This window comes from Cnephaeus nilssonii (genome assembly GCF_951640355.1).
Source record: "Cnephaeus nilssonii genome assembly, chromosome: 17".
Lineage (NCBI taxonomy): Eukaryota > Metazoa > Chordata > Mammalia > Chiroptera > Vespertilionidae > Cnephaeus > Cnephaeus nilssonii.
Window position 1 is genome coordinate 2,710,773 of NC_137088.1, and position 12,092 is coordinate 2,722,864.

Below are 12,092 nucleotides of genomic sequence, written 5' to 3' on the forward strand. Positions count from 1 at the left end.
AATGTTATTCTCCGAAATACTTTTTGTGGCACCCAAGCAGCAAGTACTCATTAAAATAATTACTTTTTAAATTTTTCTTGCCTGGCCAGTGTAGTTAGTTCAGGGGTTGAGTGTCGACCTATGAATCAGGAGGTCACTGTTTGATTCCTAGTTAGGGCACATGCCCAGGTTGCGGGCTCAATCTCCAGTAGAGGGCATGCAGGAGGCATCCAATCAATGGTTCTCTCTCATCACTGATATTTCTATCTCTCTCTCCCTCTCCCTTCCTCTCTGAAATCAATAAAAATATATTTCAAAGGAAAAAATAACTCTTTCTTACTGTATTGATTTCTTCCATTTCTTTAACATATATTACTATTATAATAAGAAAAAACTGTAACAATTATTTTAACAAAGGCAAATCAACATATCACTACTCAATTACAAAATAAGGTAATTTTTCTTTTTCGTAAATACCTTTTCTTGAAAAACAACAGCAGTTTCCAGCCCTGGCATGATATCCAGTAGAAGTCTGCAAGCTGCAGTATTTAAAGGGGGCTCTCGGCTTGTCATCACATATGCATTCACCAGCTGTGAAGAAAAGAAGCAATAGTTTTTATTTTTTTATAGTCCTCACACAAGGATATGTTTATCGATTTTAGAGAGAGGAAGGAGAAAAGGGAGGAAGGAGGGGAGGGAGGGAGAGAGAGAGAAATATATGAAAGAGAACAATCAATGTTGCCTCCCATACGAACCCTGTCCCGGGATGGAGCCCACAATCTAGGTTATGTTCCCTGACCAGGAATTGAACCCACAACCTTTGGTACACGGGATGACACACTAACCAACCAAGCTACCCATCCAGGACAAGAAGGAATATGTTTTGTCTAAAATTCAACCCAAATTAATAAAGCCTAACAAATCCTTAATACATTCTTATCGCTTGCCTAAGACGTATTAAAGAAGACTGTACCTAACAATTACTAATTAAACCTTTAATTATTATAACTTTTAAATATGTATTTACTGATTTTTATTTAATTTATTTTTATTGATTTCAGAAAGGAAGGAAAAGGGATAGAGAGACAGAAACTTAGGTGAGAGAGAAATATCATCCATCAGCCTCCTGAATGCCCCCTACTGGGGATCGAGCCCATAACCCGGGCATGTGCCCTGACTGGGAATGGAACCTTAACCTCCTGGTTCATAGCTTGAAGCTCAGCCACTGAGCTGCTCCAGCTGGCTGTCTCCCACACAAGCTCCAATTGGGGCCAGAGGTGGAACCCAGGTATGACGAGCCACACCAGCTAGGCAAACCTGTAATTACTATAGTTATGATCCCGCTGAGCCATGACGACATCATATGTAATCTCTTCTGCGGCTTTACAATCCAATTCCCCCAAAACAACTCAGCAACCATAAAAATTAAAGCTCAAAGAGTATCACAAAGGAATCACCCCCCCATGTTCATATACTTTTTTTTTCCCAGAAAGATAAAGCAGGGAAAGATAAACACCCCCACCAGATTCTTGACAGGGGTTATGAGAAAAGTGAATTTTATATTTTTATATCTGTAACTAGAGGCCCGGTGCACCCTCAGCCTGGCCTGCGCCCTCTCGGAGTCCGGGAGCCCTCAGGGGATATTCAACTGCCCCGGAGGTGGGAGAGGCTACCGCCACCACCACTGCGCTCACCAGCTGTGAGCCTGGCTTCTGGCTGAGCGGCGCTCCCCCGTGGGAACGCACTGACCACCAGGGGGCAGCTCCTGCATTGAGCGTCTGCCCTCTGGTGGTCAGTGCATGTCATAGAGACCAGTCGTTCCGCAATTCAGTTGATTTGCATATTAGCCTTTTATTATATAGGATATATAAATGAATGTATTAACAAAACTTTTCTTTGGGTACTCATCAAGTATTTATTGATTCTCTACTACAAAGCGGCATTGTCTTCTGAGCTGGATATACAACAGTAAATGAGACACAGTCCCACCATCAAAGGGTTCATAGACCAACAAAGGTGAGATTGAGAAAACAAGTATCATGAGTACAAGATGCTACAGAAGCATGTAGGAGACCACACAACCCCTGCAGAGGAATCCCAAAAGGCTTTAGACAGGTAAGCATTCCAAGCCAGAACTTAGGGGTATGTAGAAGTAGCTAAGCAGGAGAGGGGAGAGGAGAGGGCCAATGTGCAAGAACTGAAAATTGAGAGAACCAAGGCCAGAGATAGATTGGTTATATATAACAAAACTAAAAAATTTAAGATTTATCTTAAGGGCAACAGGAAACCACTCGTGTATTTTAAGCAAGAGGGTACCATGATAACTTTTGCAATTTAGACAGATTTCTGGACTCTAAAGTGAAGAATGGGTTGGGCCCTAGCCAGTTTGGCTCACTGGATAGAGCGTCGGCCTGGAGATTGAAGGGTCCCAGGTTCGATTCCGGTCAAGGGCATGTACCTTGGTTGCAGGCACATCCCCAGTAGGGGGTGTGCAGGAGGCAGCTGATCGATGCTACTCTCTCATCGATGTTTCTAACTCTCTATCCCTCTCCCTTCCTCTTTGTAAAAAATCAATAAAATATATATATTTTAAAAAAGAATGGGTTGTGCCGTAACCGGTTTGGCTCAGTGGATAGAGCGTCGGCCTGCGGACTGAAAGGTCCCAGGTTCGATTCCGGTCAAGGGCATGTACCTTGGTTGCAGGCACATCCCCAGTGGGAGGTGTCCAGGAGGCAGCTGATCGATGTTTCTCTCTCATCAATGTTTCTAACTCTCTATCCCTCTCCCTTCCTCTCTGTAGAAAATCAATAAAATATATTTTTTTAAAAAAAAAGAATGGGTTGGATGAGGACAACCAAGAGAAACCAGTTAAGAGGCTATTGAATTAACCAGTGAGAGATGGTAGTGACTAAACCTACGTCTGGCAACAAGGGCAGAAAGAAGTGGAGAGATTTGTGAAGGCTAAGGAGGAGGAATGATAAGACCACTGAATTAGAGAGTTTGGAGGAATAAAGGATAACTTCTAGCTGGCTAGACAAGGACACCATTACTGAGCTAGAGAACAAAAAAACAGACTGTGGACCAAACAATTAGACACGTGGAATTCAAGGTGTCCGTGGGGGATATTCAAGTGGGACTGTCTGGAAAGCAGCTGGAAGTGATCTGAAGCTGAGAAGATACATTGATAATAGAGAAATAAATTGGGAAGTTAATATATTATAGATAATAATAGCTAATACTTACTGAGCTCTCATGAACCAGGTTCTGTGCTAAGTACTTTTCATGCTAAATTTCATTCGAGGATTACAAAAACCTTTTACGGTAAGAACTATCATCCCCTGTCTTACAGATTAGGAAAATAAAGCCTGGAGAAGCTTAAGTTGCCTCAAGATCAGTAAATGGTGGAGATGCATTAAACTCAAAACATGGATCCTCTCCACGGGACAAAGCCCATGTTCTCAAGCATCATGCCATTCTGCCTCCAAAAACAGCCACAAGTTATTGGACAATTACTATGTTAGGGAGCTGTGAGTGAGATGCGCATGTGTGTATTTCCCCTGTCAATAGTCCAGTGTATGTGTGTATTTCCCCTCAATAGTCCTGAGTTAGAGAAGGCACGTTTCTTTCCATCCATATTCCCAATGAACACACTGCAGTGTCAATGCAGAATCATGCCACATACATCCCTCTTATTTTTCTATTGTGGAACCCAAGAGGACTCCTATATTCCCAAACTCAAAATCATCTTGTCCAAAGATAAACACAGGTGCCTTGGGAGCCCTCACCAATATTCAACTGAACAAAGTACACACCTTGAGAAAATACCTGGGACTTTGGTAAGAATGAGGCCATGATTCCTCTCATTTCACTGAACCAATACCAAATTAAAAACCTATCTACTCTATTCCCACCTTTGTCAAGGCCTCAGGAGAAAGTAAACTATTTAGAAAAAAGCACTAATGTACAGCATCAACTGTTGATAATCTGGAGAAAAGTAAAAAGCAAACCTACTGCATTCATGAAATCATCATTCTTGAAGAGTATTCTCAGCAGATGGCCCAGCATACACTCTGGATCAGCTCGACCTACCAAAAGAAGAGGGGGAACAAACAAAGGAATAAGTAAGACATCCCCGTCAAGCAACTTAGACCTCTGTAATGGCACCCCGGTTGTTATAAATACTATTAAAATACCAAACAAAAAGAAATAGAAACAAAGAAAGATTCCTTGATAAATTAGATTTCTTAAAAGTGACAATATAAAACTCAGTCACATCTCCCAGGTTATTGCCTACATAGAAATGCTGAATTAAATGAGCACTAGACCAGGCCAGCAATGTTAAATGTACACAAGATCTACAAATACATACAAAATGTATACATAAGAATCAGAAAGGAGTCTAAAACAAAGAAAAACCCTGACTTCCCAGCCACAGAAAGGTAGGAAACACTTCTTTTGATGGGTGGTCTGGGAAAGGCAGGCTTCAAATCCAGTCCCCCTTTCAACGACAATGCCAACAGCAGGAGGGATGTGTCCTCAAACCTGCAGCCATCCCAGGCTGGGGTAGGGGTGGGAATCCCACTAAGCAATCAACTCTAAAGACACAGTAACCTTGGCTTTGAATTCTGAGCCCCTGGGGAAAGAAAGGAAACTTAGAACCTAAGATCTACTCAACACTCAGCCTAAAGGTAAAATAGTTAATGGTTGGAGAGGTTTGTTTTTAAAAGAGATACTATCTATCTTTAGTTTTCTTTTCAAAACATTAGAGTGAAAAATTTAGTCAAAGGATGAAAAAAGATGTAAGTTGCTGATATGAAGTTTTTCCCAAGCTGTAATTAGTATCCCAAAGTAATTCACAAAAAAGAAAAGTTAGAGAAGAGTATCATAAAAACAAATGAAGACCTCAGATTCCCAACTTTCTATGTTTAGAAATGATGGAACTAAGACCCTTATATTTATTAATAGAAATTAGGGTTAATGACAAATATTGCTTAATGTGAGAGGTAGGGAGAAAAAAATTGTCTTTACATTTCTGCTGGAAAAAAGCAAATCTTTCTGTCTCTCCCTTCTACCTCGTTACCATTTCATCCTTTCTAAGGCAGTATCACTAAGCATGATTATCTCTCTTTTTAGTTCTTTTCATAATGCCATACATTAGCTAAAATTCTTATTTCACATTTACTTTCATACTTCGTACTCTGGTTGCCTTACTGAAAATGTGGGTTAAACAGTAAATAAGTCCTCTGAAGTCACAAGTGGGGATGTCTAGGACAGGGCAGCAGGTAACATCCCATAAACAACTGGACACTCGATCTGAAATGCCTAACTTACTTTTGAGAACAAATGTCTAAGAAATAGAAATAAACCCTGCAACATTCAGGTGGATATATAATGTTCTTATTTTGTAACTCCCATTCATTTTTACTTTCTCTCCATATTCTAAATTTCAGACTCTTCTCTCCACAAAGCTCTGGCTCTTGAGAGAGAAAGTCTAGTGCAGTGTAGGCCCCTACATGACTTAAGCTTTGCCCACTGCTTATCCACCTTAGAGAGAACATGCAATAGCAGTCTCAAGTTCCATATAGCAAATTCCATGCCAAAGCAGGCTAGGTTGTCATGACTCTAATTAAATCAGCCCAAAATAAAGCCAAATCATGACAGGGCATATTTTAGCTGTCCAAACACTAAAGCAAACATCAAGAAATCTGTTTATTATTCAAGGCTCCAAGTATCAACTTCATAAGGAAAGCTAGGCACTGAATGCATTCTCAATTACATCCCCCATCAGGGAAAGAAAAGTTAGCATTGCTAGAAACGTCAAGGCACAGACATTTTTTGGTTTAAAAGTCAGAAAGAGAAAATATTTTTCTCTTTTTAAGGCTCTGTAATCACACCAAATGAGTCAGTAAGGTATACCCACATTTATTTGATGTGTAAATATTATAAATAATTTCCATTTTCCCAGAAATTTATTTTTCCTTACTGCTCCCGCCTTGAACAATATTTTAACAAATATTAGGTCTTAAAACTTAGCATGAAATATGTTATTTCAATTGAAAAATATTTTCTAAAAGCAATTTTCTTTTGTAAGGAAATTAGAGCCACATTTAGGAGAACACAGGTCTCACCAGGATGTCGATCATCAAATGGGTCTGGATCCCCCTTACGATATTCTTCAGTTTCTTTTTCAATCAATTCAGACATCCTAGCACAAAGGGAAGACAGGGTCAACTCTAGACAAGCATATAAAAACATGTGCCACCACCTACAATAGTCAACAAAGTGTAAATAAAAGCAAAAAGTTAAGAAAAGGGTATTTTTCTGATAAACAGAGATCTAAACAACCATCTTATAAAACAATTTCTACTCCCAAAATCATTCCTTTCCCCTTTCCTGTCTCAAAAAATAGCAGACATTTCCACTGTCATTCCCTCAGAAGCCAAAAACCTAGGAGTCATCATTAAAACCCTCGTTCTTTCCTCATCCCCCACAATTCCTGTTAGTCCTACCTTCAAAATATCTCTTGACTTCAATTATTTCTCCAAATCTTGACCATTCCAATCCTTGTCCAGACCACCATCATCAACTGCCTGGACTGCTTGCACTGGTCTCGCTTTTTTGCTTCAATGCTTGACCTGACAATTCACCTTCCAACTTCCAATGACTTAACAGCAATAACTGAATACTATCATGGCTTAGAATAATCTAGATTCTGTCTGCATCTCTGACCACTTCTCCTCCACTCCTCTTTCACTAAGCTGCAGTAACATGGCCTTCTCTGATTTTCAGAGTCCAAGTTCATTACTGCTTCAGGGCCTTTCTTGTGCTGTTGCCTCAGCCTACAACATTCTTCCCCCACGTAAGCTCCCACCCATGCGCCCAAGCAGCCACTCATCTTCTCTCTCTTACTATAGGTTAGTTTTGCCTATTCCACAGTTTCATATAAACAGAATCCATACACTCTTTTTATATCTGGCTACTTTCACAGAATATGTGTGTTTTTTTAATCTTATATCGATATGAGAGAGAGAGAGAGACAGTGGGAAAGCAAGAGTGAGCGAAAGAGAGAGTCCCTTTGTATTCATGCATTCTTTTTGAAACAAGAAAAATCACTTTTTAAAAATACATATTTTTATTGATTTCGGAGAGGGAGCGAGAGAGAGAATCATTGATTGGCTGCATCCTGCACGCCCCTTACTGGGGATCCAGCCCGCAACCTGGGCATGTGCCCTTGACCGGAATCAAACCCGGGACCCTCCAGTCTGTAGGCCGATGATACTCTATACACTGAATCAAACGGGCTAAGGCAAGAGAACCCTAAGTAAGACTGACATTGTAATCTACTATAATGACAATCAAATACAAGGTTGTCCCACCCTCCAATATCCAGATGCTGTCCTAACTCAAACTCTCCTTTATGTTTCATTTCCACAAAACCATACTTCCTAGTCTTAGGGTTAAGCTCCCTGCAAAAATTCTTACCCACTCTAGTATATTTTTCCCCATCAAGCCTCAGAATTATTTCTACTTTTTCTACCTTTCCCTTGAAACTGAAAATTATCTTTGCCACAAAAGGCAATTACACAAAATATATGTAAAATTACATAAGACCTACTAGAATCTCCAGTTGAAATAAGCAATGTAGCACGGCAGAAATTAAAAACAAGGATTTGGAGCCAGACTGCCAGGGCTCAAACCTTCATTAACTGTGTGTCCAATCACTTAACCTGTCTGTGCCTCCTCTGTAAAATGATGGTAACAGTACCTATTCCTGGAGGTTTAAGTTAATAGATGTACTCTGCTTAGAACAAAGCCTGATATGTGAGAGCTATTTAGGTGTTGTTACTATTAAAAATGAGAATCAAAAACAAACAGAAAATAACTTAAGGTAGATACTGACTGGCATAGGGCAGGAGGGAGCCTTCTGGAGGTGCTATGCAAATTCTATAACTTGATCTGGGTGATGGTTTTACAAGTAAAAAAATCCATCAAGCAAAGTACTTTACAATATATAAATTATATTTCAATAATGCGGATTAAGCTCACACAGCTTGGCCCAATGCCAGGCCCTTTTTACAGAATCAAGTCAAAGGCTTGATATAATAAATAAAATAACATAAATAATAAAATCAATTAAAGTTATAAACAGCGGTACATTTTTCTTAGGAAAACTGCCAAAAGAGCATAAAAAAGTAGTGGTCAATAAAAGATTAAGTAGGCCTGTAATTCATTTCCTGCTTCTTCCTTTTAAAAAAAAAATTTATGTATTGATTTTAAAGAGAGGACGGGGCGGGGGGGGGGGGGGTGAGCGGGGGAGGGAGGGAACATCGATTTGTTCCACTTGTTTATGCATTCGTTGGTTGCTTCTTGTATGTGGCCTGACCTGGAATAGAACCGGCAACCTTGGCGTACTTGGACAACACTCTAACCAACCAATCTACACAGCCAGGGCTCATTTGCTTCTCATGGAATATACCAAATACCCAAACCCGCAGCCAGTTGAGGAGCGGGTGAAAAAAACAGGAAGGGACTTCAAGAAATATCCAGTGAACTAACAGACCCACAATCTGGAGGGTGGTGGAAGTTGCCCCTATCTAAAATAAACTATACTTTTGAATTCATCCTACTGTCCTTAAACTCCCCTCTAACCTTGAAGATCTTTTTAGGATTTTACTCCACACAATTTTCCATTCCAGCCCTCTATTCACCCTCCACTCTGGTGGGGCCCATTTCCTCTCTGCTACAAAACATGCCCCAGTCCCTTCTCTCCTCAATGCCTTTTTCAGTCACCTTTTTCACATTTTCTAGAAAACCTATTTCTCTGCTTTTCATCAAGCTATATTCTACTATCTTTCAAATCCCTTTTCCAAGGAAACTGTACTGGAAAGCCCACTGGAATCGGAGTTAAAACCAGGATTCTAACCTTAGATTTCCACGTCTGCCTATGCAGGCTTTCCCAAGTAGCTCTGAGGATGGCTTTCTTTTAACAATGTAACGCTGTGATACTTTTAGTAACAAATGAGGAAGTTGAGATTCAGAGAAGTGTCTCATTGAGTTCTGACACACAAAAGGTCTTCAAATATTTGTTGAGTGAATAAAAGAAGCTGACTCATTCAAGTTCTTTCCATTCTCATAACCTCAACTATATTTATGAACAATACTTTCAATACTTCCAATATTTACGAAAGTAAGTGCCAGATTTAGCACTTATTTTGTACTACTCTGCATTGTTTCTTATCCATTAGTTGCTTCACAGAAGTTAGCACCTTGAAGACAGGACCCTCTATTTTAGGTTTTGCATTGCTGAATAACTTAGCATAGTGACAACGATGGTCAATAACGATAAACGTGAAATAGCCTTGAAAATAAAACATTTGAGTATTTTTTTGAGTACATGTGTTTGATAAAATTTTTAGAGCAATTAAGGGAATCCACTGCTAACATGATCCCCATTTATGATTCTCTCCTTCTTTCAGTTACATCAATAATCCACATATTAACTGCACAATACTTAGATCCTTTAATTCACTGTGGCTGCATTTCAAGTATCTTGTGATTAGTTCTTAATCTCCAATGCATCTACAAATTAAACCCCCTTTCCACCAGTCAACAACTATCCTTAAAAAAAAAAAAAAAAGTACTTTCACATGTTCCCCATGTATCAGAGCAATTATGAACAAATGCATTTATCTCTGTTTAAACTTTCATAAGATCAGTTTTCTTTATCCCTAAAAAATAGATCACTGGCCCTGGCCAGGTGGCTCAGTTGATTAGAGCGTAGTCCTGATACACCAGACATTAGAAAATATGGTACTACTCCTTACTGAAGGAAACTAAGGAAACTAACACTCTGAGGCAGAAAAAGGAGGTGGGGGCCAAATATAAGTGGCCTCATAAACCACTCTAAAAATTTACATTTTAGCCCTGGCCGTTAGGTCAATTGGTTAGAGCAGGCGTCCTCAAACTACAGTCCGCGGGCCACATGCAGGTGTTTTTGCCGTTTTGTTTTTTTACTTCAAAATAAGATATATGCAGTGTGCATAGGAATTTGTTCATAGTTTTTTTTAAACTATAGTCCGGCCCTCTAACGGTCTGAGGGACAGTGAACTGGCCCCCTGTTTAAAAAGTTTGAGGACCCCTGGGTTAGAGCGTCGTCCCAATATGCCAAGGTTGCAGCTTTGATCTCTGGTAGAGCACATGTAAGAATCAACCAATGACTGCATAAATAAGTGGAACAACAAATCAATGTTTCTCTCTCTCTCTTTCCCTTTACTCCCCCCCCCCTCTCTGAAATCAATTTAGAAAATAAAAATAAGATGCTTATATTTTATTGTATAGGAAAACAGGAACCAGGGAAGAATCAGGAATAGAGATATGACAATCAGATGTGAGTATGGAAAGATGAATCTTTCAGCAAAGGGGAGGATGTATTCGAAGAGGGTAAACTGGAGACAAAGGGATAATACACACTGCCTAACGGGCCAAGCAAGAACCAACTGATACCTAATGAAGAAAGCAGTGATGGGATGGTGAAGAGGAGGAAGCAGAATCCTCAGAGCTTGATGACTCAATTGTGCTGGTAGAGGAATACACTAAAGAGGATGGTTTTCAGTTTTTTAGTTTAAAACCATTTACACCAAGGCATGGAATAAGCTGTGAACAGGAGGGAGGAAGGATGAAGACTATAAGCTCTACTTTGGACATGGTATGTTTTAGATGTCTGTGCAATACACAGGTAAAGATGTGTGAAACGAACAGCTGAGAAATGTATCTGAAATTTAAAAAAGAGGGGTCTGAAGTAAAAACAGAGATTTGAAAGCTAACATAGGAATAATGTTTTAAATCATGGACGGAGATGAAACTATCTCGGTAGAATACTTACGTGAATGGAAAAGAAAACCACAAACAAAGCCCCGGACTTAAAACACACGCAGAAGAGGCCCGGCTGGCATGGCTCAGTGGTTGAGCGTCAACTTATGAACCAGGAGGTTCAATCCCCAGTAGGGTGCGTGCAGGAGGCAGCCGATCAGTGATTCTCACTCATCATTGATGTTTCTCTCTCCCTCTCCCTTCCTTTCTGAAATCGATTAACAGGAGAGAAAAAAAAACACAGGCAGAAGAACTTACAGAGGAGAATGAGAATAAAAGGCCTGAGAGGAAAGGTAAGAAACTTAAGGAGGGATGGGAGGGGGGAGAGATTAACCAGGAATTGATATGCATATATGCATAACCTATGGACATAGACAATAGTGTGGTGGAGGTGTGGAAGGGGCGGGTGTGGAGTGGAGGGGGTCAATGGGAAAAAAAGGGGGGACATCTGTAATACTTTCAACAATAAAGATAAATTTTTTAATTAAATTTTAAAAAAAGGAATGTAAAGAGCTTCAAGAAGTAGGGAGATAAAGACTAGTTTTAAAAGGGAAATAAATGGATTCAGAATTCACAGTTAAGGTGAAATGTTCCTATCTCTCCTTATAGTGGTACAGTATCTAAAATTATACTATTCTACAAGTTTTCCTTCTTTAAAAAGTAATTTTTTTTTTAATTAATTGTTCGCCCTAACCGGTTTGGCTCAGTGGATAGAGCGTTGGCCTGCGGACTGAAGGGTCCCAGGTTCAATTCCGGTCAGGGGCATGTGCCCTGGTTGCAGGAACGTCCCCAGTAGGAGGTGTGCGGGAGGCAGCTGATCAATGTTTTCTCTCATCGATGTTTCTCTCTATCCCTCTCCCTTCCTCTCTATAAAAAATCGATAAAATAAAAACAATAAAAAACTAATTGTTCATACCTGGTAAGAATAGGTACCATGTCCTGCCCACTGCCATGTTCCTTCTCCCACTGCTCCAGCAGGGTGGTGAGCTCAGCTTTAGAGTCCACATGTACTGCTACCGTAGTCATGGCTTGGCCTAAGGAAGCAAAAAATAATAATAAAGACAAATAAACCTGACATACTTCCCACAAAAAGGAAAGTGAGGGAAAAGAAAAGGAAGAAACAAGCATAGGAAATAATTAAAAGCATGAAAATGTTAACCCTTTAGAAAATTTTTAATTGTGATCCAGTGAGAAATGTGGGATTGGGAGCCTGGATAATCACTCAAGTCATGATGAGCAAGTCG

General features: G+C 39.9%; 1 protein-coding gene across 2 annotated transcripts in view; it reads right to left on the bottom strand.

The window, feature by feature from the left end:
• DCAF1 (DDB1 and CUL4 associated factor 1) overlaps positions 1 to 12,092 on the bottom strand; it is a 50,840-nt gene that overhangs the window by 30,159 nt on the left and 8,589 nt on the right. For both annotated transcript variants that reach the window (XM_079795130.1, XM_079795129.1), the window contains exons 2-5: positions 11,765 to 11,882; positions 6,108 to 6,184; positions 3,991 to 4,064; positions 457 to 570 (exon numbers count right to left, since the gene is read on the bottom strand). In XM_079795130.1, coding sequence (XP_079651256.1) covers positions 457 to 570; positions 3,991 to 4,064; positions 6,108 to 6,184; positions 11,765 to 11,874 — 375 coding nt within the window. In that variant the 5' untranslated portion in view covers positions 11,875 to 11,882. The remainder of the gene's footprint in view (positions 1 to 456; positions 571 to 3,990; positions 4,065 to 6,107; positions 6,185 to 11,764; positions 11,883 to 12,092) is intronic.